The sequence below is a fragment of the Emydura macquarii genome, unplaced genomic scaffold (assembly GCF_026122565.2).
Source record: "Emydura macquarii macquarii isolate MOO-44397 ecotype Brisbane River unplaced genomic scaffold, CSIRO-AGI_Emac_v2 contig_1119, whole genome shotgun sequence".
NCBI classification, from domain to species: Eukaryota; Metazoa; Chordata; order Testudines; family Chelidae; genus Emydura; species Emydura macquarii.
Genome location: NW_027131256.1, coordinates 8,474,273 through 8,501,574, shown reverse-complemented (window position 1 = coordinate 8,501,574; position 27,302 = coordinate 8,474,273). Strand labels below are relative to the sequence as shown.

At 42.8% G+C, this 27,302-nt stretch overlaps 1 protein-coding gene across 1 annotated transcript; it reads right to left on the bottom strand.

The window, feature by feature from the left end:
- Window positions 1-256: 256 nt before the first annotated feature.
- On the bottom strand, window positions 257-21,686 carry CD200R1 (CD200 receptor 1). Its single transcript, XM_067546377.1, is given in 7 exon segments — window positions 257-1,274; window positions 2,709-2,760; window positions 3,780-3,891; window positions 5,068-5,316; window positions 7,142-7,187; window positions 7,189-7,451; window positions 21,599-21,686. Coding segments are annotated over 7 exon segments (939 nt in total). The 3' UTR covers window positions 257-1,145.
- Between the last annotated feature and the right edge of the window lie 5,616 nt (window positions 21,687-27,302).

Below are 27,302 nucleotides of genomic sequence, written 5' to 3'. Positions count from 1 at the left end.
TGAGAAACACTGGTAGAGAGGACAACTGCCTTGTCTTATTTACCTCAGTCCATAACACATGGACAAGAGGCACTTTGATTAAATTAAAGGATAACATGTTTGAAATGGAGGAATTCATTTTTATATGAAGTAAATTAACCTTGTGCTGCAACTATACTTAGATAAAATAGCTTAATAAGATTCAAGGAAAGGTTTCAGCACATGATTGAAACCAGCCTCTGCAATTAACATTAGCAAAATAAATATTACAAGGGCCAGCAAGCCTTATGCTTCAAGACAAATTAAGTACCACCTGAGGTCAAGAAGAAATTCCCTGAATTGGTCCATTATTGCACAATCCCATTAGATGCATTATGGGGGTTTGCTTCTTTTCCTGAAACATTTGGCATTGGCCACTGTTAGAAAGAGGTTAATGGAGTGGCTGGACCATTTTTGTATTGCTGTATGGTAATGCCTGTGCTTCCAGGAGGAGGAGGAGACTCCACCTTTGGAAGACTCTTGAGAGTGACTTGTAAGTACAGTCCACAGAAAACATTTTGTGTTAAACGAGGGACCTGACAAGTTAGTCAACATATCTGTGAACCATCCTCCTACCCGATGGACCTCCTCAATAGATAGTGCTTCCTCTCAGGATTGGGTGGATAAAGAGCTACCCTGTTGATCTCACATCCCCACTGATCTATCCTCTATTGACCAACGCCATTACTCTGCTAACTTGGGAACACAGTGGACTTGCTGTTGGTCAATGGGTGTTTTCATTCAACCTGAGATTCACTCCTCCTCCCCACTCCCAAAGTGGCATAAAACTAATGCCTAAAAGCGAATGTTGGGGCAGCCAGTGGCACCTGTGAGCACAAGAGCTGTCCATGGTGAAATCAATGGCAGCAGGTCACTCAGACCTTCACAGCACCACTACTCAATTCCCAGGATGGGAACAAAAAGGGAAAGAGGAAACCAGAGAGATTGATCAGCAAGCGGATACGTTTGAAAGTGCCCAGTGACTATGCAGATCCTTGCTTCCCAGTATCTCATGAAGAAAGCGTTTGGTGATGGAGATCCACTTCTGAAGGAATCCAGTATCATTAATCTTCCCTGCAGCTGTTCCCCTTCTTCACACAGTGAGTGAATCAGTCCCAGCTGGGTTCTCATGTTGCTGACTGGAGCCCTGGTGGGAGGTTTTCACTCATTGCTACGTCGTACACTGTGTTGTAGATCACGTTTTCCTTCTGTATATAGCTGGCATAGGGTTCCAACTCTCGCTGCTCGTTACTGTCCTAGTAAATCAAAGACAAAAACTGTGAGCCCGAGGACTGGATTTATTTTGAAATACTGTATGGTTCTTTCTGGACTCTTAAAAAGTATGAACTGGGCAACAAGATGTTTCCCCTCCCCTAAATTTAAGAAACACAGCAAGCAATGCTTCAACTGTCCATGGGTTCGGATATATGAATGATCACAGGCTGATGCTATGGAAACAGCTGATGTCCTGTCTGTCTTACAGATATAGCCATCAAGAGGCAGCGTGGTCTAATGCCTAGCACGATGGATTGGGGCTCAAGAAAACTGGGATCTATGCCTGGTTCTGTCACTGACTGGCTGCGTGAACTGGAGATGGTATTTCCCCTCTGTTTTCTTGCCTACCCCTTGTCTCTTATCTACATGGACTATAAGATCTTTGGAGACAGCCTCTCACTGTGTCTTTGTACAGCACCTAGCAAAATGGGGCCCTGATCTCAGTTGGTGCCTACAAGTTCTATTACAAAAACCAGTAATAATAAACCAGGCTAAAACTTCAAAATAAGGTTAAGTTCCAGTCTATGCTAATGAGGATTTCATGATGTGGCAGCAAAAACAGTCAATAGTATTTAGGCTCCAAAGTGCCCAAAAGTTTTGAAAATGAGACTCAGGCTCCTAAATCAGTTAGATGCTGCAACAGTGAGGACATAAATGCCTAAATACCTTTAAAAATTTGGGCCTAAGTGGCTTGCTCAAAGTCAGACAGGAAGTCTGTGGTAGATAAACAAATTGACCTCAGCTCACTAGAGCGCCAGCCTAGCACCCTAACTCCTGACCCATCTTCCCTCTCCTGTCAGCTCCCCTGTATTATAGCATGATTTGATCGCAGCAGAGTTAACTATTGTTAAATCGTGGGTCTGACTCTCATTTTCGCTAAGGACCATAAAGGAGCTGTACAGGATATGCAAATTACAGTTCTGGCCATTCAGATCTTACTGCCTTTTTCAGACTTCACAGTCCATTTTGTTACATGACATCTTTCCTTTTGTAGATTTAAAAAAAAAAAGTTGCTTTTCATTTACAGGAATAAAAAAAAACTTTAAAAACACCCCCCGCCCCGACCACCTCGCAATAACTTTGCTGTAAGACCACTCGTTGTATCACAGCTGTACTCAGCACAGCTCTTCCTGGCACGATCCGGGAGAATTGGCAGAGCTGCTGCTTTTCAGATAACGAGAATGCTAGTTTGAGTCTTGACTGTGGCAGTGCAGTACAGGTATGTATTACAAGTCTAAATCTTGGTACTTAGGGTGCAGATGGACTCTGTTTTGCTTTGTGTCAAGTGACAGTTTGCGCAGAAAGTATGGAAAGCCAAAATCTGACAGCGTCCCTTAACATATACAACTTTTCCGAGGTACTTTGGAAGCATATCCCTGATTTAGTGACATCTTGACTTACATCCTCTTCCTTACCTGCATGTTGTGTGTGGGAGCAGTCTCAGGGCTTTTGGGTTTATAACAAATTCTGTGGAAGAGAAAAGAGGGGGGGAAAAACAGGGAAGTATAACAAATTCTAACTTCAGTGTTAGGTTGGGCCACTGAGATCACACATCTTGGGGCAGGAGGGTCCTGCTTTTGAGAGTGCCTGTAACCCACAACTAATAAACCCCTTCTTCAAGTTATCAAGAAGGAGGTGAAATGTCAGCTCTCAGATCCTTCACTGGGTGGCTCTTCTGTTCTGATCTCCTGACTCTACATTTCTGAAGCCCATACCCTGCCTGTGGGAGCCGTGAGCCCATTGGGTGGGCAGAAGAGTGGAGGCGAGGTCCTCTGGATGGATAAGAACTTTGCCTTGTGTAAGCTTTACTCTTCATGAACTAATTCCTTTTGGGGAGGAGGAGGACATGAGGCTAAGCAGTTGGAGCAGAGGGGGAGATGAGCTGAGTGTGTTCTCCTGGGGTACTGCCTACACCGGGGAAGAACTGTCCTTGTTATGAATTGTCTATATTTAAATACAGTGTTCTCTGCTGTTTTACCGTGGAACTGCATCCCTCAGACTCGCTGAAGCAGGGCCTGAGGTAACTGAAATCTCGCTCCAGCCATCAAGGTTCCTCACACAACAAAGGAATAAAGATTCTGCTGCTTGATTCAGCTTTATTAACCCTCTGACAGGACAGTTGTGCTCAGTCCTCCGGAGCTGAGGGACATTTGTTTGGTAGGGAAACTGATCCCCCAAAGTGCTGGTTCAGAGAAGCAGCTTTATGGATTCTGTAGTATGTAGACAGCAACTTTTCCTTTGCCAGCTCTTCATAGTGACAGGAAGCTTCCCTGGACACAGAAGAGGGTATCTTAAGAGCCCCATGACCCCACCCCCTTCACCAGCGTATCATCTACTGAGCTATGCTGTGCCTCTTTGTGCTGCAACATGCCACATGCTGCATGAATGTGACAGAAGCAGAGATGCTTGGATGTCGTTTGATATGATACCTTAGGCTTCCTCTCAGCTCTAGACAAATTGATTTCTTAGTGCCATCTCATACTTACCTGCCACGGTGGACTTTACAGAAGAAAATGAAAGCCAGAATGAAGAGGATGCCCAGGAGACTAGCAGAGGTGGCGAAATACCAAAGAAACTGAAGAAATGTGTTTCCATTTTCTAAGAGAGAATCATAGTTTTCTAAATAGAGAGAATCACCATTTCAGTTATATCTCCTCACTGATCAATTCCTTTATTGTGTCCATCTGGGGATCACACAAGTTGCTTTAAACATTAAGTTAACCTCCCAGCCTGCCTGTAAAATAATTATCCCCACTTGACAGAAGGGGAAACTGAGGCAAAGAAGTTAAATAGCTTGTTCAAGGTCATGCCTGGAGATTTAAATCTGGAAATTGAACCCATATCTCCTACTGGCCAATTATGCACCATAACCTTCTACATAGATCAGGTATAAATAAAACAGAAGGATAACAGCCATTTACATATCTCACCATTCAAACTATCTTCTACATCACTTCAAAGCAAATTTATGTGCCTTTCAGCTGACCATCTTGTCAATACACACATGTGCCAAATAAATAAAACAGTCCAGATAACAGCCATTTACAATTCAGATTATGAGACTGTTCAGCCATTTTATATCAGGGTGTGGCCAGCATGAACCACATGCAGTTCTTTTACAATTAAAGGGGCAGCCCCTCAGGTCCCAGCAGGCTGGGGTGGGGAACTTGTGGCTTCTACCCTGCTTGGGGTGGTAGGGCTAGAGGCTTCTGCCCAGTGGGGAGGGGGTTCTTGGAGCTTCAGTCCCATGGGGCACATCTGCCGAGGCTCAGGGCTTCAGCCATGGAGGGAGGGGTCTCAGGGTGTGAGCAGGAGTGGGGCAGCAGGCCCAGCAGGCGCGCTCCATGAGGCAGAAGCCCCGAGCCATACCACAGGGCTGAAGCCCTGAGGCCCGGCAGACACCTGGCTCTCGAACTTCTGAAGATTGTTGTATGCGGCTCAGAGGTCCAGTAAGTTTGGCCACCCCTGTCATATATGTCACTGACTTGGTCATTACCAAGCTGGGCCAAATGTGACCTGGTGACATCCTCATGAAAGGCTACACAGCCATTTAACAATCTCCTAACTGATCCAGTCCCCCAGGTTAGACATTTTCTAGATTTCCCTCTCTAGACATTTTATGAAGCAAACTGGAATGGTCAGCTGAGTTCGCAAAGTCTCTGCCGTGCCCTCACCAGCCTTGCTGATATTTGTTGGAGCTGCTGATCAGAGGAGCACGTGGATTTATCAGTTATAAATGAAGACTATATAGAGAAAAGAGATGTGTACTGTTACCTGATGGGCATTCCTTGGATTGGCTTATGTTCCCAGCTAGATGAGAGACCACGCAAGTTATATTAGTCTCTTTGGGGCTGCTTATCGTGTATGTGCTGAGCACAGTCTTTGTCCCATTGGTGTGAGTTTCAGACTGATTCCTGGCATCTCCATTTGGGTCCCAAGAGATCCATGCAGCTGGTTTCCCTGCCGCTGCCTTGCACACAGCGGTCAAGTTACTGTTACATGTCAAGGTCACTTCAGGAGGGACTGCAGGAAAGGGGAAAGAGTTGAAGTTAGTTTGCTGCATGTGGGATGGCAACTTCCTCGTTCCTATACAAAAAGAACATAGAAAGAGGAGAATAGGAGTGGAGATAGTACTGCAATAAATAGCAAACACCTGTTACAGCAAAAGAGATAACACAGAGTCCTTACAGCTCTCGAAATAGGGCTATCCCTTGGATGAGAGGGGGAGTAAAAACCTTGGGTGTACCATTTGGACTACCATAGATAATATTCCAAGACATGGCTTTGGGGAAATGAGTACCTTCACATGGCAATCTATCCTGGTTCCGTCTGAGACATATAAGCTCTCATACACCCTCTGCTGGCACGTCGGAACAAAAAAACAAAACAAAAAAACCTATATTCAAATCAGAACTAGAGAATGTTCAGGGCTGAAGTGGGAAGTGGGAAAAACAGCAGAGAGGAGGAAGCGTGGCAACCACAATAAGCAAAGGTGCATTCCTGTAGGCCCTTTCTTTAAACTGTTAGTACCAAGTTTCCCAGCTCCACCCCACACACTGTATGGATGGGACCAGGAGCTCATCTGTTATCCAGGGTTTCACTGAATTATCTCCTCATCATGATTCCTAACAATCTCCCATACTCTTGTCAGTTTTCTCAGGGAGGGTGTGTAGAAATGGCCTGAATCCAAAAACCCATATCCAATAAGTTCAGCTCTGGATTCTGATCCAGACTTTGTGTCATGTCCTGCGGGTCTCCAGTGGGAGTTAGCACAGAGATCTGCATATATTTCTTATCCCTGGTGTGTTTTTGTCTCTCTCTTCCCCTCTGTTTTAGTCGATTTTTGCAGTAGTAAATTCTTATGGTTATACTAAGTGATTTAATATAGATTTTCCAAAATGATCTGGGCCACTTTCAGTATTCTGATCTAGTTACTGCCCTAGTGTCAGCTTGGTCACCAAGGTCATCCTCCTTCACTGTGCACAAGATAATACACTAAGGGTGTTCCTAGAAAATAGCCTCTTTACCCCTGAGCCAGAAATGTTACAGGGGTAGGGATAGGAGGAACTGGATGTCCAAGGGGGCTGGTAGTGGGCTAATAGAACCTTTTACTTGTAGCTCATCAGTTCTAAATCAGATCAAGTTTGCAGGAACTGAATGTCATTACTATCTACAGTACGTGAACTGAGTTGACCTCAGTCCTGGTGCTAACGGACTTGGTTTACACGTGCCAATGGGCATCCAGTCTCGGAAGAGAGACCAAGGAACAATTAACACGGGCAAGGAAGGGGGGGCTGAACTATCCCTATTCCTAAAAGTGGCCTCACTAAATCGGGTTTAAGGTGAATTAACTTGGCTGCTCTTCATGGTCTTTGGAGAGAGGATTTCAGTCTCCAGAATTGTCATGCTGGAATTTCTCACAAGCACTAAGGCCCAGATCCTCAAAGGTATTTAGGCTCCTAACATCCATTGAAACCAATGGAAGTTGGGAGGAGGATCTGGGCCTAAATTAACTGTCTAAGAACAGTTTCCTGTGGGAATGGCTTGGGATGAAGATGGTTGTATAGAAGCCTCTCTACCAAAGAGCCAAAAATTGATGTTAACATCAGGTAGAAAACTAGCTCATGCCCAACCTTTCCAGCCATAGAAACCAGGAGAGAGGTAGTAAAGAAGTTGGATTGGAGGAGAGACCTTAATGAACTCACATAAGAGGATTAACCCAGCAGGCATCCTAAACTCCTACGTTTTTGGAGTTCTCTGAACCCATATACTCAACATTCTAAGAGAAGGCGAGGTTTACGTGTCAGGCATGAATCTGTGTGTGTGTACAACACAGCCTGCTACTTACCTAATACAGTCAGATGGTAATTTTGAATGAAAGTTCCTTCATTGTCTTACAGTTTCACAGATATAACATCCCTCATCATTGAGTGTCACTTTCTGTATCTGAAGTGCACAATCAGTATCCGGGCTACATTTCCAATCCATTCTCTCACTGCAGTTTCTGAATGTTATATTATCATGAGCGCTGTATGACAATAAGCAGTGAGTTCCATTTGTTCCTATTTTCCATATTACTGATACCAGATTCTTCCCTGAAATCTTATGACTGGTCAGATGAACACTGGAACCAGCTATTTTAAATATCCCGATGTTATCTAGAAAAGATGCAAGAAAAGGACACTTGAAAAGGTCACCTAGAATGTAATTACAGCCATAGAGCTCTGTTTCACTAGGGGTAACATCTCTAGTATTATATAATATTCCATAGTAAGAGCCCACCTCTGCAGATACTAGACCCATCTCTTTGCATCTATAGCTTTAAACAGTGACTGATAACCTGACACTTGGCTGTGCCACCAGGCCATCTGATTAACCTTGCTGCTCCCACACTCCATAGAAGCTCCTCTACTTCAATCACTGCCAAGTTTCAGAAGATGTTATTGTGGAGCGGAGCCTGACTGAAGTGCAGGGAACAGCTATATTGGAGGAGCTCCTGGATTAACTTTCTTCTTGATATGGCAGCAGTTGTGTGGAAAATGAATGATGGGGAAGACGTAACGTTAGCAGTGTGCCTGTTCTATACTGCCCTTGAAGTAAGCACAAACCAGGAAAAGTAGACATTTCTGAGCTACTTCTTGCTGTTCCATCCACAATGAGAGTTAAGTTACCATCTTGGAATAGCCGGAACTCAGCAGGATGAGAAAATCTATATGCTAAGGCCTGGTCTACATGGAAAACTTTTACTGGGCTAGCTATGTCAGATAGGGGTGTGATTTTTTTAACCGACATAGCCATGCCAGTATAAGCCCTAGTGTAGATTCAGTTCTCTTGGAAAACAGTCCAATTTTTAAAATAGTCTCTATTCAATGTATCTTTCTGCCCCTACCCTCCTGGGGCCGAATTCTACCCCGCTACACTGGAGTGAATCTGAACTAGCTCCTTTGTTTTGAGTGGAGTTATGCCAGATTTACATTGATGTTATTGAGAACCAAATTTGAATGTGTGTATTTGATATTTATCTGGTCACTTCTCTGGCAATAACGAGTTTCTACTCCTGTTAGGCATTCAGAGCCCTTACTGATACAGGAGCCTATTCTGCCTCACCGAGCATTGACAAAACTCTCAACTAAGTTCCAACGAAATACTCTTTACTGTCGATGGTGGAGTAAGAGGAACAGAGAACCCAGCTGCATTTTCACATCCCAGGTGAAGGTTTTGGAGGTGGCAGTTAGAAAAATCTTTTTACTGGTAAGAGGAACAAATTTGTCCTGCAAGTGCTGAGAACAAATAGGGAACCTTCCATCTCCTTTTAGAGTTACTATTCTGAATCTAAAATCCACATAAAGTCCGGTACAGCTCATTTGCATGGTAGAATCATCAGTAACATCAAATGTGTTACAGACTCATGTGGACATAATATTTATAGTCTATCACAAAAACTACAGCGCTCATTAAAAGGATAATTTCAACCTGTTTAGGTACCCTAAAATTACCTTTCTGGAGGCACTTACTGCATTACAAAAGAAGAAACTAACTTTTATCCTGGGTCCTCAGTGAGCTACACAATATTTAGATCTTGTCTAATCTAAATTCTTTCTTGGGAAATTTCTTCCTGTTGCACTGCTGCCATTAGTAACATGGTACAAGCACTAGTGCCAGAGGCATATATTTACTACTATGTCATTAAACCCAGATCGGAGCAGGAATAGACTAGAGCTGGGCAAACTTTATTGGCAAATAGTAAATTTGCTGAAAATGTGGTTGCAGGGTAACTGACATTATTTGTGGATTTGGATCAAATAGTTTTGGCCAAATTAAAAACGAGGAAATTTTTTTTAAAAGGGCGAAACAATTTGTTTTGATATTTCATTTAGAAATGAACTATTTGGTTTTGAAATGTCTTTTCAAATCGACATTTCATTTTGAAAATGTCATTTCATTCAACCCACACAATTTTTTCCCGTTTTTCATTTTGATGAGGGGGAAAACATTGTTTTGGGTTTGAAACAAACAGAATTTTATTTTTAATTTTTCAGCTCAGCCACTGAACTGAAAAACCATTTTATTCACTCAGCTCAAGTCTAGACTGTATGAAAGTAAAAACCCTGATGGCTGGTCTACACTAAAACTCTTGCTGTTGCTATCACCGATGGAGCTGCAATGCAGTAATGCAACATTAGGAGATTTTCTGAAAATGCCTTAGAGACAGTGTGTGGGCATGAATTCCACTTCCCTGTCTGTCTCAGTCACCATCCCATGTGCTTTTCTGGTCAGGCTCGTAACCACATGGTCTCTTCTGCTTGGAAGGGGAAGAGCCTCTGATTGGCAAGCTCCTCCAGAGAGGACAAGGGGAAGAGGTATATTCTTGCAGAGAGGTGTATTGCTTGTTTGAAGTCACCTGGGAATGATGAATTGCACTTGCTCTTTGGCACAACACTCCTTGCTACTACCAAATATTACGTGGTGTATAAATGAATGGGATTCAGTCCCTTCACAAAGGCCCTGATTTAGCTCAGCATTTAAGCACATGCTTAGTATTAAGCTGAATCATTCCACTGAACTTGAATGGAACTATTCACATTCTTATAATTAAGCACTTGAGCAAGACCTAAGGAGGTTGTGGAAGCTCCTTCGTTGGAGGTTTTCAAAAGGAGGCTGGATAGCCATCTGTCTTGGATGGCTTAGACACAAGAAATCCTGCATCTTGTTAGAGGGTTAGACTAGATGACCCTTGAGGTCCCTCTTAACCCGATGGTTCCATGATTCTTTGTTGACAGGGGCTAATACGAGGACACTGAGTTGATGACCTACCTCACCTACATGAAAGGGGAAAAACCCTTCAGCCTGGAATTGTGGCACTGTGGTAATAATCCCCCAGGCGTAAACCCTGGTCACTTCTGTTTATCCTCCAGTGACCTGACAGTCACCATCATTTTGGGTCATTCCCAACTTAAACAGCACCCAGTGATGCAGTGTAACCCCCTGCGGTACAGGGGCAGTGTCATGTCTCACTCTCCCCAGTGGTCTCGGTTTCTGTATAGCATCCAAGGACAAATTTTTCCACTCATGGATGCATACTCCTTGAGGAACTTGTGTGGTTCTCCTGTCCACGGAAAGCCTGCATTGGGAGGGTATTTGCAGCGTACTAACCCTGTGCCGGCAGGCTGTATGTGTGAGCTAGGAGCATACCAGTGGGTGGATGAGTCTAGTGGGTGGATCTCTAAGCAAACCCATCCCTTGTATAGCAGGGCTCTAGCAAGCCGTGATGCTGCTACAGCCCATGGACTGCTGTCCTATCCATGGAACCTTAAAACTGCGGATCCCCTTCTCTCACCCCATGAAGATTCTCTATGCAAAACTATTCACTTAGATTTTAAACTTCTTGGGACAGGGACAATCTCTTTGTTTTGTCTTTGTACAACACCTAGCACGATGAGGTCCTGATCCAGGACTGGGCACCTACATGCTACCATAATACAAATAATGATGAATAATAATGAGACTTTGGGCAGGATGAGAGGATTTGGCCCCAAGTATAAAGTTAACTTCTCCTTCCCAGTGTCTCACAGGGTGATGGATGTCTCAGGGCTCCGAGTTATGCCAGCACTGTACAGCACCAGGCCACCCTCTCTTCCCTAACCACTTAGTGATGGCCATTAGATCAGGAAATATGTTACCATTAGCTTGGTTTGGACTTTGTATGCTCTGGAAATCTTCCTTCTTGCCAGGGCTTGAATTGTTTCTTTGACTGGGCTCGATATCAAATCTGGTAGAATTTCTTGCCTGTGAACCTTTATATAAGGAAAAAAAGGAGTATAACTTTCAGATCAGAAGGGAAACAAAAGGAGTTTCTACCCTGCTGGTTGCTGACAATCCACCTCTTCACGAACTGTCCTGAGAGTATTGTTGCGATGGAGAGCTGAGTGAGAATGTGATATCATGCAAAGGACTAGGAGGGGGGGTTCTAATCCAGACTGTGCTAAAGGCTACATCTGTGACCCTGGGCACATCACTTAGTCCTTTCATGTTTCTCTTTCTCTATCTCTTAGGCATGGGCTACACTGAAAATTTAACTAGACATAGCTGCAGCGCTCAGGTTTGTGAAAAATCCACACTATGCTGACCTAACCTCTGGTGTAAACGCAGCTGGGTTGCCAGAAGAATGCTTCCATCGACCTAGCAACCATTGCTCGGTGAGGGGATATTCCTACAGCTGTGGGAAAATCTCTTCCATTGCTCTAGGCTGCATCTACCCTATGGGGTTATGCCAGCATACCCGCAGCACTGTAGTTGTGACATTATAATCCCCTTAGTGTAAACATGGCCTTACAATGGAGATAATCGTAACCTTCACAGGTCATTGTGTGGCTTGGTTCCTCAATGGTCATGGAGGTTTTTTTAGACCAAAAGGGCTAAGTCAGTGCAAAGTATTATTATTAATTATGTTAAACCATTATTATTAGACTGTGTGGGGAAAAACTGTAGCTGGCTTCACCTTTATCATGATGGCTAAACTCTTGTCATTATTACGGCTGTACCAAATTTACAGCCATGAAATCTCATCTCCCCCTGAAATCTGGCACCAGACAAGGGCTCCTACCCTGCACAGGGTTCCAGTTGCTAGTCCCGGCCGGGGATGGGGAGGGATGTGACTTCCTCTTCCCCTGCAGGGGTGGCTCCCAGAGTGGGTAAGACTCACTTCCAGGAACTTCCCCCAGCTTCAGGAAGCTCCACGGCTTCAGCTGTCAGCCCCCTGACCCACACAGAGAGGCTGCGGCTCCAGCTGTCCCATCCCCAGCCCTCCCCCAGCACAGAGAGGCTGTGGCTCCAGCTGTCAGACACCCCCCTGGGAAAACCCACCCTCCCACACCCTGCGACCCTCACTTCTGTGCTGCTGCTGGCAGTGGTACTGGCTTTAGAGCTGGGTATTTGACCAGCAGCCCTCCTCTTTGGCTGCCCAGTTTGAAGGCAGCGCCTGCACCAGCAGCAGGGCAGAAGTAAGGGTGCCAATCCCACGACCCCCCTACCGACTTTTGGGTTGGGACCCCCATGGTACAAGACCATGACATTTCAGATGTAAACATCTGAAAACGTGAAACTGACTCTTTTAAAAACCCCTAGCTATGAAATTGACCAAAATGGACTGTGAATTTGGTAGGGCCCTAGGCATTATCCTATGTAATGCTGTTCAAAGTGGAATATTTTGTGGTTAAAGAACCAGAAAAATAAGATACCTAATTAGGATCTTTCTTTCTTTCTTTCTTTCTTTCACTAAAATCCTATGAGAATGATATGTAACTTACAAAGTGAATACAATTCATTTCATTTTTTCCTGATTACACACACCTACATGTTTGTGTCTTTTCTCGGTATTTGGAGCACTGTAACGATATGTAATCTGAAGGTGCAGAACAGAAAATTCCCAAGATAAAACCACATCCTGCTAGTCCTGGGCACAGATGCAGCAGTAGGTGTGCCCTGCTTACAATCTATTATTGTTACTTCAGCTCAGATAGTGACAAACAAATCTGTAACTCTCACAGGTTTTAGTGGTGACTGTCGGGGATATAGGGATAAAGTATTTCTTTGTGGCTTTCCATGTTCCCCCTTTACTGACAAATGGGGATAATACTTACCTCCCCTCCAAGGAGTGCTGTTGGGATAATTACTCCATTAGTAGTTGAAAAGTATTTTGAAGATGGAAATCCTCAGTATATTCTCATTTTCCGGTGCCTGTTCTGTATTTATTTTTAAAATGTTTGTACGCGAAAAACTCCCTCCTACAAATCTTTGCCCGTTTTATTAAATTGACTACTGCATTCTGACTACACAAACAATGCGCTAGAAATGAGCAGGGGCTTTTTTGTTGTTTTTTGTTTCATTTTATTTTTAAATATATGCAAATTGTTCTGAGTAAATGAATTTCAATAAAAGATTCTTGTGCAATGGTTGTTTCTAACTCAAACAAAGTCATCAGAGGAGGAAATGAGAGAGGTTGAATGTCTCATGATGGGCTCTTGATTTTAGTTCTGTGAAAGTCTCTTAAAATGAATTGGAGAACAAAGAGCTTCCTTGCCTGACTTATCATTGTCAGGCGCATCAGCACGTCAGGCCACGTCATCAATTCCACTGGCCTCATCAAAATATGACTAAGCAAATATAAGAGTGCAAATGGACTCTGATGGCTCGGCTACTTTGCACTGCATGACCGAAACAATCTTGGATACCTTTCTTGACAAATAAGTGTGACATCAGTTTACTGGCTTATTGGGCCTTCTTCTCCTAAATAACCCACCTGTGATGTGGTACAGTTTCCCCAAGACAATGGCTGTCCTTCAGCAGCAAGAAAGGAAGAAGAAGTGAAAGTGGTGCTTCCTGCTATACCTTTTCATCAGCTTCTGTCACAACTGGCCAGGAATGAGTCAGGTACAAATCACTCAATGTCCACAAGCCACATCAGTCAGCTTGAAAGCTGCTGAACCATGTTTGTGTAAAATCTTCTTTTTTAGGTTTACAGTAAAGTGGTAGGATGGCTCTGAATTCCCCTTTATCCTGTTTAATGAGGAAGTTTTTAGATGGGCAAGATTGTTTAAGCAGGAGTCTAAAATATTCTGGACCTGAATCTCACGTACACTAGACTAGTTTACACCACTCTGCTTGGGACCTTAAACTGGGGTTTATATAATAATGTGCTTTCTCTTAAAGGACCCTTTAACTGCCAGAGTGGAGTAAAGAGGCCTTAATGTAAGTAAGAATCTGGGTTTTTATTCCTTGCTCTGCCATTGATATAATGTCTGGTGCTAGAAGCATGACCTTTGTGTCTGTGTTTCTCCATCCATGAAATGGAGGTAATGCCTACCTCAGAGGCATATTGTGAAGCTTAATTAATTAATGTTAATAAAGTGGTTTGAAGGCCTCTGAATAAAGTTGCTGTAGAAGGACAAAGTATTTTTATTAGCTCAGGCAATTATCTCATGTCAGAGCCCCATTAACCTTTTCCCAGGAAACAGCTAACACGTGGTTTGTTTTCCCCATGATGACAGTAGTCCACCTCTGAGCTGGAGAGAGCCTGAGGACTGGGCTACCCAGAGAACTTACATAGGCATAGCTTCGTCTCTCAGGTGTGTAAAAAAATCCACCCCCCTGAGAGACATAGCTATGCCGACCTAACCCACTGTGTAGAGAGTGCTACCGCATCTTGGGGAGGTGGATAAACTCCAGTAACAAGAGAACCGTTCCTGTCGCTGTAGTGAGGGTCTACATTGGAGTGCTGCAGCAGTGCTGCTGGAGCATTTTAAGTGTAGATATACCCTGAGGTAAAAGGTAGGATTTGGATAGCTTTGTCCAGCCTTCAGCCATCTTCATTCTCCTCTAGATCATCATGGTGGTGGGAACTGTGTGTAGCCTACACCAGGGAGAAGTGCTCAAAGGTGATTTATTTTCCCTTTTACCATACAATGGAGTGAAACGTTGCATAACATTGAGTCCAAAGGCTGTAGATTCAGATAGTCTTAAATGGGATGGGCTAAATCTTATGTCTCACGAGCTAAACAGGATCGGGCCTGGTCACCACTTAGATGAGAGGCATACAAAAAAGACCCAGGTGCTATCAGGGAGTGATGTTGGCCAACTTCCAATTCTGTATCCCTAAATCTCCCCACAGTTTCAATTGGATATGGGATTCTTCTTCACTTCCTCCCCCAAACTGTTGTGAAGTGGTATTGGGTATTGCTAACCGGTTGCTATGTTTGCCCCAGAGGTGGCTGTGCTGTTGCGTGAAGTGATTTCCGTGCATCTGTCTATAATGTGCTTTGGGATCCTTCAGGATAAACGGTTGTCTCTAAATGGAAATTGTCCTCAACCTTATCCTCCCCGCAGTTCATCAGCCATGAACTTTTCCCATATTTGGGGATGTTCAGACTTGAGATGGATTTGGTTCAGACCCGTTGCTGGACCAGATATGGTAAGGTCCCTTTGTGCTGCCAGGATCTTAAAGCAGCTCTAAAGAGGTTGCTGAGGGTTCCTCTAGGTAATTATTGATTATTTTATGTCCTGAAGCAAGAGGGCTTATATTCCTTAAATATTTTTATCCTTTTGTTTTGGATGGAAACAGCCAGGGCACACCGTATGCCATAATGCCACCCCTCTGAAGATGGTATCTTGTCTTCCAGAATCTCAGCTCTCATTTGAAAAAAGAGAAAGTCTATAGCTGTTATGGTTGCAAAGAAAACCTTTAAAAATATGAATTTGGGGCTTGTCTATACAGGGAAATTGAGCAGCAAAACTATGCTGGTATATGTATACTGGTATTACTCCCGGTATAGACATTTTTGTTCCAGAATAAAAGTGATTTTTTTTCCAGTTTACTTTGTTATTTTGGAAGTGGTTTGTTATATCAGAAAAACCCGTTCTTATTCCAGAATATGAGTGTCCAAATGGGGAACTATACTGGTCTAACTATTGTGGTGTAAATTCACACCTTACCTTATACCGCTTTACCTTCCTGTGTGTAATCAATACAAAGAGGTCTGCAGAGAGATTGAACAACAGATCTGAGAAGTGTGATGTGTCCTGTTCATCTCAGTGAGGCATTTATTCAGGCATGATCATTTAAATGTCAACTATTTCATTCCCTGAGTAAGAGAGGAGATGGAGGATCACAGTGTGTCACAATTTACTGTGAGCAATTTCTCATTTTTGTGTGACATGTCAGTGACACTTGGGAGATATCACCACTTTTTTTTTTTGCTCAGCCAAAGGGAGCCCAGCCCAAGGAACCTAGCACAGCCTAGGGGCCCCAATGAGGGGAAATCAGGCTCTAGAAGCCCAGTCCATATTTGATCTGCACAAATCTCATGTAAGCAGTATTTCATTATGGAGACTCACGTGGATGGAGCTTATGTTATGGGTGGAAGTTGGAAGAGTACCACCACTTCCCCCCGCCCCATCTTAGCATTGATCTCCAAACCTCTCAAATTCCTCAATTTTCTCTAACTTTGATTCACCTCAATAATTCTGTACCATCTCTAAATGATGCCACTTCCATGTTCAACCCACGCCAGTCATTAATAACAACAAACATTTGTTAAATGTTTAACAAAGTTCAGTAGCATTGGTCCTAGTTTAAGTCTTTGGGGTATCCCACCGTTTACACCTGTTCTTGTTGAAAATGGGCCTTTTTACCTCCTTTTTGTTTTTTTTTATCAAAGAGACGCAGTCATTTTAGAAGTCATATGTATGTCTTGAAAATTTGTCAGCTACCACATGCAAAATCTAAGATTACTGTAACTGAAAGCAATTAGGGAAAAATATTTTTCTCTCCTTTTTTCGTTTGTTTACGTTGTGCATTTGACAGCACAATATAGTCAGTTTCCCTAGTTCCCATGTATAGTCAAAGACTTAGTCATCTTTTCCTGTTTCTTTGAGTCTGTCACACAGCAAAAGGAGACAGAAACATTTAAAAAAAAAAAGAATATATGATAGTAAAACTGCAGGGGATTTTGGGGACAGGTGTAGAACCTGAAAATACTTTTAACGCTTTTCAAACTGAGTAGATTTCAAACTGGTGAAATTCAGTTTCTAATTCATGACTGAACTTTTATCTCATGCCCAGAGACTGTTTAAATTTCCTTAAGAGCCTCTTTAAGAAACTGCAGCTTTTTAAGAGATTTTGCCCTCTAAGGAGATTGATGATTTTGCTCAAAGATAGTCCTATTGTATACCGAGTCCCTGCAGCAACAACTCTCTTTAACTTTTCAGTACATGCCCCCACGTACAGCAGATTGGAACGTATTAAAATTATTGGCATAACAAACTCACACAATGATACACCACAAGCAGATGACTGACTGCATCATGGAATGGATGTTACATGAGTCACAGTAAGTTGCAATTCAAGGGGCAATATTTGCTGCTTGGAAGAGGCCAGGTGTAATATGCTGAAGATGCATAGTCTTTTATCTCTTTCTATAATCTGTCACTGTGTATCTGTGACAGTAAGCAAGGCTGGGCTGGGAGAACGTAAAAGACAGACAATGGATCCCTGGTATAATTCGATGGCAGTGAATGGAGTTACACCAGGGATGACTGTGTCCCAAAGTGTTTGTGAAACACACTTGTCCTCTGAACAGCAGGCTGTTCTTTTCAGTTGTAAGAGTAGGTGTGTATTACTAGTAGTCTGTTGGTAGGCCTCCCTGCAGCTGTGAACTATAGGGGATAAGGGTTCAATTGCTTGCTGAAGGGATCACACATAAATGAGGACACTTGGTGTCTTGGTGTCACCTTCAGCTCCCTGTTCCCACCCCGACATCCAGGCTCTTGAGTCTTTGACAATCGCTCTAAACCCAGGCTTCCCATTCCATCTCTGTCATCATAACCCTAGTCTATTTAATCATCTCTCGCTTCCATTACATCAACTTCCTGCTTTCTCATTTCCCAGCTTCTCCTTTCATTCCCTTGCAATCATCTGCCTTTTCTGCCACTGTTACCATGTCACTCCTCTGTGTGAATCCTTTCCTTGCCCCAGATGGCTTCGTCTCACCATTACTGACAAATTACTAAATCATTCCACATAAAGTCAGCCCCACCTTTGGTTTCCCCTTTGTGTCCCATCGATGATGTGTCTATCATTAGACTGCAAACTCCCCAGGCTAAGGACTGACTTTACTTGTATGTGCTGTACAGTGCTGAGCATAATAACAAAGCTAAATAATAAATCCAAGCTTCTTGTCTTCACCTTCAGGGCTAAACACAACTCTGCACCTGCCCAAGAATCTGCTTTTATTTCATCCCACTACCTTCTCATTCCCTTGAACCTGCTCGGCCCTCACTCCTAAACACTCTGCTTGTCTTTGCACTTTCTTCCATGCCACCAAAATGCCTGGAATTCCCTCTTTCTATTTGGGCACCAAAGAAACTCCCTCTTCTCCTTCCGATCCTTCCTAAAAACTCACTTATTAGGTGGAGTCTTCCCAGTGATACTTCAGCAATGTAAGAAGCACATAACCCAATCCTCAGGTCATCTTTAGGCTAGGAAAGGTAGGCTATGTTTTAATCTGGACACAGCCTAAAAGGAAAAAGGATTGTTGCATCACTTTAACATGGGTCTGTCATCCCGACAGCCAGCGTATAGTGTAATGGGTTGGAATAGTTCATTCTGCATGACACTTAGGGCCGGTCCTCAATGGGTGCAAATCATCATAACTGAATTGAAGTCAGTGGAGTTAAGAGATTACACCAGCTGAAGATCTGGTCCCTAAACTGTAAACTATGTAAGACAAGGTCTGCGTTTCCATGTTTTGTACCGCACCAAACAACGTGACAGTACACCAGGAGAAAACTGATGTTTACTCACTTAGCTACCTCCCTGTAGTCTGTCCACTTCAGGCTTTGAGATTTGAATCTGTGCTTTTATTATGGCACTAATGTGGCCTCCAATCAGGCTTTGTGCAGATGAAATGTGCAAGGAATGAGGTTATAAGGGATCCACACCAGCCTCAATGTGAAAACTCCTCTGTACTTTTTACTTCAGCCTCTCTCATGAATTTCACCTTACCTGTTCCCTTTATTTTTCTAATTGAGATGGCACTTTTATTGGCTTATAATGTTCAGAAACAATTTCATTTAAAGCCAAAATGTCTCATGTTTGCAGTCCAGAAAGGAAATCAATTTGCAACCTTTGAAGAAAAATCTATTCCTAGAGATTTGGTCATTCATATAAAAGTAGCTCTGGACTTGTGATTTTTTTTTAATCACTCATTGAAATAGATTTTTTTCTATTTTAAATTATTTTTTGTCTTTTAAAATAATTTTTCCTGCAAAGTAAAAAGTCCATGAAGGCTGCGATTTTAATCTGACAAAGTCAAGAAAGTCAGAATTATGGGGCTAGGTCAGTCCTCACTGAGCACCATTCCCGTAAGTACAAAGGGCACTAAAGCAGGGAAGTGAGTATTTTCTCCAGCATAGAGGAATCCTCACATGGCCTAAATGCGACGTACTGCCTAGCAAACAACTACAAAGGGCCTTCCATTTTCTTTCCTCACTGAAGAAATGGACATGGAGCATTTTATATGATGCTTCATAGGATCACTCTACATTTCAATTCTACTTCTCCAGGGAGAAGAAGTAAAATGAATTTTGTGCTGTCAGTTCTGTTGAAATTGCACCTCTTCCTGGAATCTTAGATGCTGAATCTGACTTTCTTGACTTTGTCTGATTAAAACCTTAGGATTTTGTATGTCTGACTATATACTGTACATTTTATGATGATTTAAAGAAAGACCCTGTTGTAATTTATATGTACAAGTTGGCAGATTTAAGGTGTCTGTGATGTCCTTAGTGCTTAATGTCCTCACTTTTGCACAGTTAAAAATTTCAATCATAATAGTTTTGGGGTTGATTTTTTACACAATAATTTCTTTGGATTTTTCTAAGAAATGATGAAGCTGCTGTATGAAACACATAAGGCCTCTGACTTCCCTGCCCTTTCTGTACATGTGAATGATCACCTCTTCAAAAACAAAAAATAACAGATGTGAGTTTTCAATAGTTTGTATATCTATACACATATGTCAGAGTTAAAAAAAGTAAAATACTGTATGTGGTCAGGATGCTATTTTCAAACCCCCTTACTGCTGGTGTTTCAAAACTAGCTTCATACAAGCACAGCAGTCCTTGGTCAGGACAATGTAAATGTCATCTCTGAAGCTCTAAAACAAGATCTGCCTTTAAAAATTTTTTGTGTGTGTAGAAAGTTATCTGAAAAAGTCTCAGCTGTAGATGCACTGGGCCCAAGTACGCCACTAAAGCCGTGGACTCTGAGCGCATGGTGGCCAGAATGGAGAAATTAGAAAGGAGTTGCCTTGGTCTTACTACCTGTTCTGCGTCAGCCTCCTGCCTTCAACCTTATGAAGAGGGAAGCAGCATGATCCGGGTGACAGGGCACTCAAGGTTAGCTACTGGTTGGAAATTTTCTGTCAACTGTTTTTCTGTGGGAAAACTGAGTTTTTGACTAAACATTTGTTTTTTGTGAAAAGTGATCTGCTTTCTATGGAAAATTTCATCTTCTTGTCAAAAACAAAAAAAAAAATTAAATTCAAAGACCTTTTGGCTGAGAGGTTTTCAGGATTTTTGACTGAAAGTCAAAATGAATTTTTCTTTTTTTTGTCAAAATTTTCCTTGAAAAAAATCCTCATTCCCTGGCTAGCTCTATTTAAGACTGTGGGGTTTTACCCTTGACTCTGCCATGAGATCACTGTTATACCTTGGGCAAGCTACTTAATAATCCCGTGTCTCAGTATTTCCATCTGTAAAATGGGGACGAGGCACTAACCTACCTCTCAGGGGTACTGAGACTGAATTAAACAGCAGTTGTAACATGTCTTGAACTCATCTGATGGAAAACACTTGAGAAGTGAGACCCATCTTGGAAGCCTATGTTTGAACAGCTCAGTGCATTCGACCAGTTCCTTCCTCGTTGCCAGTACGTATACTTCGCATTAACACTTCAGGTTTTTGTGACTGGTGCATGAGGCTGCCTCTCATTGCTTTAATGATGCCTTTATGGGGTGCACCTCAGGGATGCGCTTGCTCTACAAATACCAGGTGAAGGGGAGCTGGTGGACATGAGCTGGAGCAGTGAGAAGTCTAATAAAACTGAGACAACTGCCCTAAAAGGTTAGGAAGCACAACCTTAGATGAAACAGAGTTTTCACCACAGAAGCCGTTTTAGATCAAACACCGACATATGCTCCTTATGGTAACAACTCCCACCAGCTCTCAGAATGAATCTCAGGACTGCTCGCCACTCCCTACATAGGCTTGCTCGCCTGTGCTCAGAATGAAATTGAAGACCTCCATCCTACCACTACCGCCAGCCTCCCTAACCAAACCAAGACTAGACCCCTTCGCTAAGACTCTGAGTTCACAGACGGGACTGCACACACCATTCTCGGTGTGATCTATAGTCTGTTCAGTAAACCAACTTCTCAGCTGACAGGAATTTAAAGATACAGGTGAAGAGCCTTATGGCAGCTGATAATATTGTTCACTGTGAATCAGTCATGGTTGCTAAGTAAACCAGATACATGGCACATGCCTAGTGACAAAAGGCCTAGTGATCATAGGCAGATGTAGTAGATGAAGAGCAGGTTTAAGATGCCAGTTAACAATACATAAACTACAGCGTCCCTTTAATGAAATCAGCACTGATAGGTACAACATTTATGTGAAGGAAACAGCCTAGCACATTCCCCTTTCTTCCATCCCTAGCAGTTGCTTGATCCCAAAGAGAAGTCAAACTTACCCATTGTTACCATCGCCACTGAGATGGTGAGCAGAATGAAGGCACAAAAAGTCTTCCCAACAAAATTCATATCAGCTTTTGCTTTCATTGCTCACACAGCTCGCTCACTCCCATCCATCCTGCTGTAAGCACAGCTGCAGACGTGGGATGTTGCCCTCTGAGACCGTCTGTCCTTGCCAGACAGTGTCTCTGCTCACTATTCCACTTCTCCACCCCGACTCCGTGTGCTCCTGACTGATTAGCTCCTTGGGGGTGGAGAGGCTCCTTCTTCTGCCTTTTCATAGCACTAGGCTTCCTGTGCTGAGAGCCAAAGCAAACATTGAGGAAACAGATTGAACTATGCCTTCCGTTCATTGGCTCTCCTCGCAGTGCTGATGTGTGAAGATAAACTCCACAGCAGAGCTCAGAATGGAGTCAAAATGAAGCATATTCTTCAAGCCTGGGCTTACTATCAGCGAGGGAATTTTAATCGTGGGAAGTTAGGGCAAACATATTATTCATATAGTAATAACAGTGCACTCAGCACTTCACAGACAAGAAAAGTTCATTCTCTGAAGAGCTTCCATTCTAAGACCTTATACACAATGACTTCCTTTAACAATTGTCCCCTCAGGACATTCTATGTCCCTGGCAGGATCAGGGTCTTAATCCTGCTCTTAAACCAAGAGGCCCACTCAGACCTCAGAGGAGAGAATACACAGTGAGGAAAAAGAAAAGACTCCTCCTATTTTTAGTTTTGGGCACAAGTTCTTTAGCCTTCCAGGCTTGGCAGCTGTCTCCCCAACCAGCTCTAGAACTGGCCCATCTCTCAGGTTGAAAGATTTTTGTCTTTTAGTTGAAGCAATGGCCCCCTCTCTCCTCTTCTTCACTGGCCCTCCCAGGTCAGGTTGAGCGCCGGCTGCTTCTCTCTTAAACCAACAGCATTTCACATGCAGAACTCTCTGGTCCAGCAGAATTGCGAGGGCTTCCATGGGGCCAAAGGTACAGCCCAAAATAATTAAAATAAAAAATGACAGCCAAAAGGGACAGTAAAGAAAGTAAACAGATTGAAATCCACCAAGAAATAAAACTGTTCAAGTCTCCATCAGCAACTGGAAACCCACAGCATGTTCAGCCATCACCCGGTTGCCATGTATTGATCGGAACTGCTGTAGTCAGATGCTCCCATGGCCAGTTTCCTCTGGTCAAGATACATTCCAGAGAATGACCATCCAGTGGAAGGAGAGAGTGAATAAATATCCGATGTTCATAAGCCCTTTATTTATACCCTGCATGGGCATTTTTCCACTAATCCATTAAAACACCAACATTTTTGCTTTTGTGACTGTTGTTAACAGAGATATAACAAAAAGCAGATTGAGTAGAGAAGGTGGCATGTGTTTTGTCAGGCCCATGACTTTGGCATGTAATTTTTGTGGTTACTTTGTTAACACTTCTTGGATATAGCAGGACCAGGATTTATAGACTTTCTGGGAAATGTTGGGGGCATACTGAAGAGAGGAGAGGTGGAGGCAGAACAGATCAAGCCAGGGAGTGGGTTGCAGGTGTCAGATTAGCATAGAGGAAAGAGCAGGGACAAGAACTGTCATAAGAGATCAGTTCAGTGGTTCACCTAGTCCACCATTCTGACAGTGTCCAGTACTAAATGCTTTAGAGGACGGTGCAAGAAACCACAGAGTGGACAATTATGGATCATCCTGCCCCTAGAGGCACTTTTTTCCTAATCTCTGCAAATGAAGGATAGTTTATGCTTGGAAGCATGATAATTTATCTCACTTATTGTTCTTTTAATCTTGCCTAATGTTACTGTGGATGTTCTCATTAACCATAAAAAGGTCTAGGCCTGAGCTCTTGGCCTCAATAATATCATATGGCAAAGAGTTCCCTGGGTGAATTGTGTTATATTAAAAAAGTGTATCTTCTTTTTAGTTTTAAATGTAATTTAATTGAATACCCCTTGTTCTAGTAGTATGAGAGAAGGTAAATAAGAGCACCTGATTTATCTTAATTATGCCTTCATTGTTTTGTATACAGGTACCTCTAGCATACTCCATCTCACTAATCTCCTTTGAAGTAAACAGTCCCAGTTTTTCTTCATACATAAGTCTCTAATAATTTTTGCCATCTGGCTCTGTCCCCTTTCTATTTCTGCTGTGTCCTCAGGTGACCAGAGCTGAGCACAGTACTACACAGGAGGACATACTATTGTTTTATAATATTTTCCATTCCGTCCCTTATATGTTTGAACATTTTCTTTGCTTTTTAGATCTCTGCTGTGCATTGGGCAGAGGTTTTTCTTGAGTTGCCCCCATTGCCGTTCAGGCCTATTTTCCAAGCCATTACTGTTCACCTAGGGGCACCAAAGCATCCTGAGAGGCCTCGGACTACACATTCTGTTGCGTTGCAAGGTTTTACCATAGCACTACAGCAAAGAGTCCACACAAGGACCAGTTCTCAGAAATGGTATGCAGATTTGACAAGCTGCCAATCCCAAGCCAGCTCTTGTAGCTGAAGTATGGGTTCTGCATTGTGGTTTTTAATGTGGGTTACATTAGATCCACTGTCTGTTTATTATAGCATTATCAGATATTATTTGAGATATGCACAGTCTGTGACCGGCTCTGTTTGAAGTGGTTTTTGCTCAGTCTTAAGCCTTTCCTGACAGCAGAACTCATTGTAATAATGTGTTCAATATGTAATGCAGGTGCAGGATTTGTGAAGATACGTTTTAACTATCTAAGTGTAGATAGGAAATAAGTTTTTGGGAGTAAAGTTACTACTTAATATATCCTGAATACTGACAGGGGGTTATTTTGTCAGATCTTCAGTTGGTGTACATTGGCATAGTTCCCTTGACTTCGGAGGATCTGTCCTATTTTGCCAACCACAGTGTCTCAGAGTCCTGGGTCTTGAGACCCAAATGAGTGATGATGTCTCTGGGTAAATTGGACATAAAGAGATACGTGTGAAAAGTCTCATCAGTCAAGGGTGCTGGGTTCCACACTATTGATACTTTCACTGACCTGCCCAGAACACACACAACAGCCCATCACTGAAATGCATTGCTCTTGCCTGTGAACTTGGTAAGAAGGCTGCATTTACATTCCAGTGCATGGTGCACTATACTCCCCACAATACGTCTATTTAACGAACCTTTGACTCCCCTCCAGACACTAAAAGGGTTGGAGCAGCAAGCTTAATAGCAAATTTCCTGTCTCCTGATGATTTGCAGAGACTTAACATTTATTGATAGGTTTTTTTCCCCACCTCTGTTGACTTTACTAAATGATTTGGCTTTTTTTCATTTTTAAACTTTTTTTCCCCAATGTTAAAAAAAGTAAAAAAAAAAAAAAAAAAAGAATTTGCTGGGTTTGTTGTGTGTGGTCATAAAAATGAATGAGCAAAAGCATTAGGTAGAGCCAGTTTTTGTGCAGGCAGAAGCTGTACAAACTTCTTCAACAAACAGCTCGGCCAATGACTCCCGATCCTGACCTGCAGCCCCCCAGCTAGTCTAGTCCTGAGCTCCCCCTGGCACAACTCTGCCAATGCTCCTGAATTTTGACCTGTAGCCTCCTGTTAATCCATCTCTGAGACTCACTCAGCTGTGCCATTGCCCCTCAAGCCTGTCATACAGCACCCTGCTATTCCTGTCATAATCCTTGAAAGAGTTCTGCCAGAACATCTTGAATCTAACCAGCAATCCCACCTGAAACATGACTGCAAAGGCAGCTACAATAACAGACTCTTTAGCTTCAGCTGTTACCTGTAGCTGCCTGTAAATGATGTCACGCCATGGTCGTTTCCTATTGTTTCTGTCCCACAAAATAACAACAAACTCCAACCAAACTTGTTCCCCTAGCAGGGTGATACAATGAAACGCTGAGGAGAACGTCACGTAGTAAAGGTGTTGGGGCTGTTTTTGAAGCAGCTTCGTAGGTGCTCTGTGGCTAGTTAGTATTGTTTATTCCTGGAAACACCCACACACCTGAAAGTCTCGAAGAGAATATGGTTTCTTTTGTGACTCCCACGGGAGGCTAGGAGAGGCAGAGTGCAGCACCCCCAAATATCAAAGAAGCTTTTATTTAATATCAAAACTGAAATTACTGAGCTCTGACTTGGTGCCTTTAGCTTCTTTTCTTTCCAGTTGAAGGACCGGAATTGTTTTGAACTTGAATCTACAGGTGTAAATTCCTTTTTTGTGGTATGCATTTTATATACTTATAAATAGACAGAGAATTTTCTGCCAGCATTTCAAGGCAGTTTAGAGGAGTAGGTTTATAAGTAAATTTATTTGGAAAATCCTCCTCCTCTCCCCCCAGGAGGCTTGGAAGCGCTGTCTCTTACAATCTTTCTGCTTCCAGAATGAAATACCTGCTTTCTCCAAGATTTATAGGAGCAGATCCTCAGTAGGTGTAAATTCTCATAGCTCCATTGAAGTTAATTTTAAAGCTAGATGAGACCATTATGATCCTCTAGTCTGACTTCCTGCAGAGCACCGGCCACAGAACATCACCCTTTTACCATCACCCATCACCAGAACTTTCCTTCTTTTAGTCCAATAACTCAGCTATGAACTAGAGCCTATCTTTTAGAAAGATTTCTTATCCAACCAATAATGCTGCCAGCTGGGCAAAGGGATCTGAGCACATTTGGAAAGGAAGGGTGCCTGATTGAGTCGTGAAGCTCCTTGAGGAGAGGAAAAGACTCAAAGAAGGCTGGATGACTTGCTGAGCTGGGGGGTGGGGGGGCTGGTGGGAGAAAGGAAGCAGATAATTATTTCCAGGAAGTACACTGCTTCTGTCTTTGGGTCTCCAACACACCGGGAGCCAACCTCTGTTCCATTGGTCATGGGGAGAATCATGCAGGAGGCTCATACCAGAACAGGGTCAGATGTAAAACCAAGGTCCTGACCAACTGTGGTTACTAAAGATCTCATGGAACTTTTTACAAGGGTGTTTTCCCTGGTGTCTTGGTCAAATTTCTACACAGTTAATTACACTCTGTCTTATATCCCTCTCCAGTTTCAATTCCATACATAGGAATTACCAGACTAGATCAGACCTGAGATCCATCTAGTCCAGTATCCTGTCCCTGAGAGTGGCTAGATCCAGATGCTTCAAATGCAGGATGTCCAGAGACCAAGTGTGAAAAATCGGGATGGGGTGAGGGGTAATAGGAATCTATATAAGACAAAGCCCCAAATATCGGGACTGTCCTTATAAAATCAGGACATCTGGTCACCCTATTCAGATGAAGGTGTATGAAACCTCTTAGGCCTTAATAGTTAGAGATGGGTTTAAGCCCTGACACATGAAGTTTAATATTTTTCAAAATGTGTTTGCACTACTATAATTCAGAATATTCATATAAATGTCCAATCCTGTTTTGAGTCTTGCTAAGATTTTAGTCTCTGACATAAAGTGGCAGTGAGTTTCACAGCCCAACTGTGCATTGAGTGAAAAAGTATTTCCTTTATTTGTTTCGAATTTGCTATATTATAATGTCTTGCTCTTGTGTTATCAGGCAGGAGAAGAGAAACTTCAGGTAGTATTCACTTATTTCCCTAAACTTGCTTAGTTTTTAGCATTATTGTTGCTACTCATCCAGTGACAGGTGGATGAAATGAACCTTGTTTAGTCCATCAGTTTAAGTCTGTACAAGGGGGGGCCTGACTAGTTCTATAGAAATGCAATAATGCTGTGTA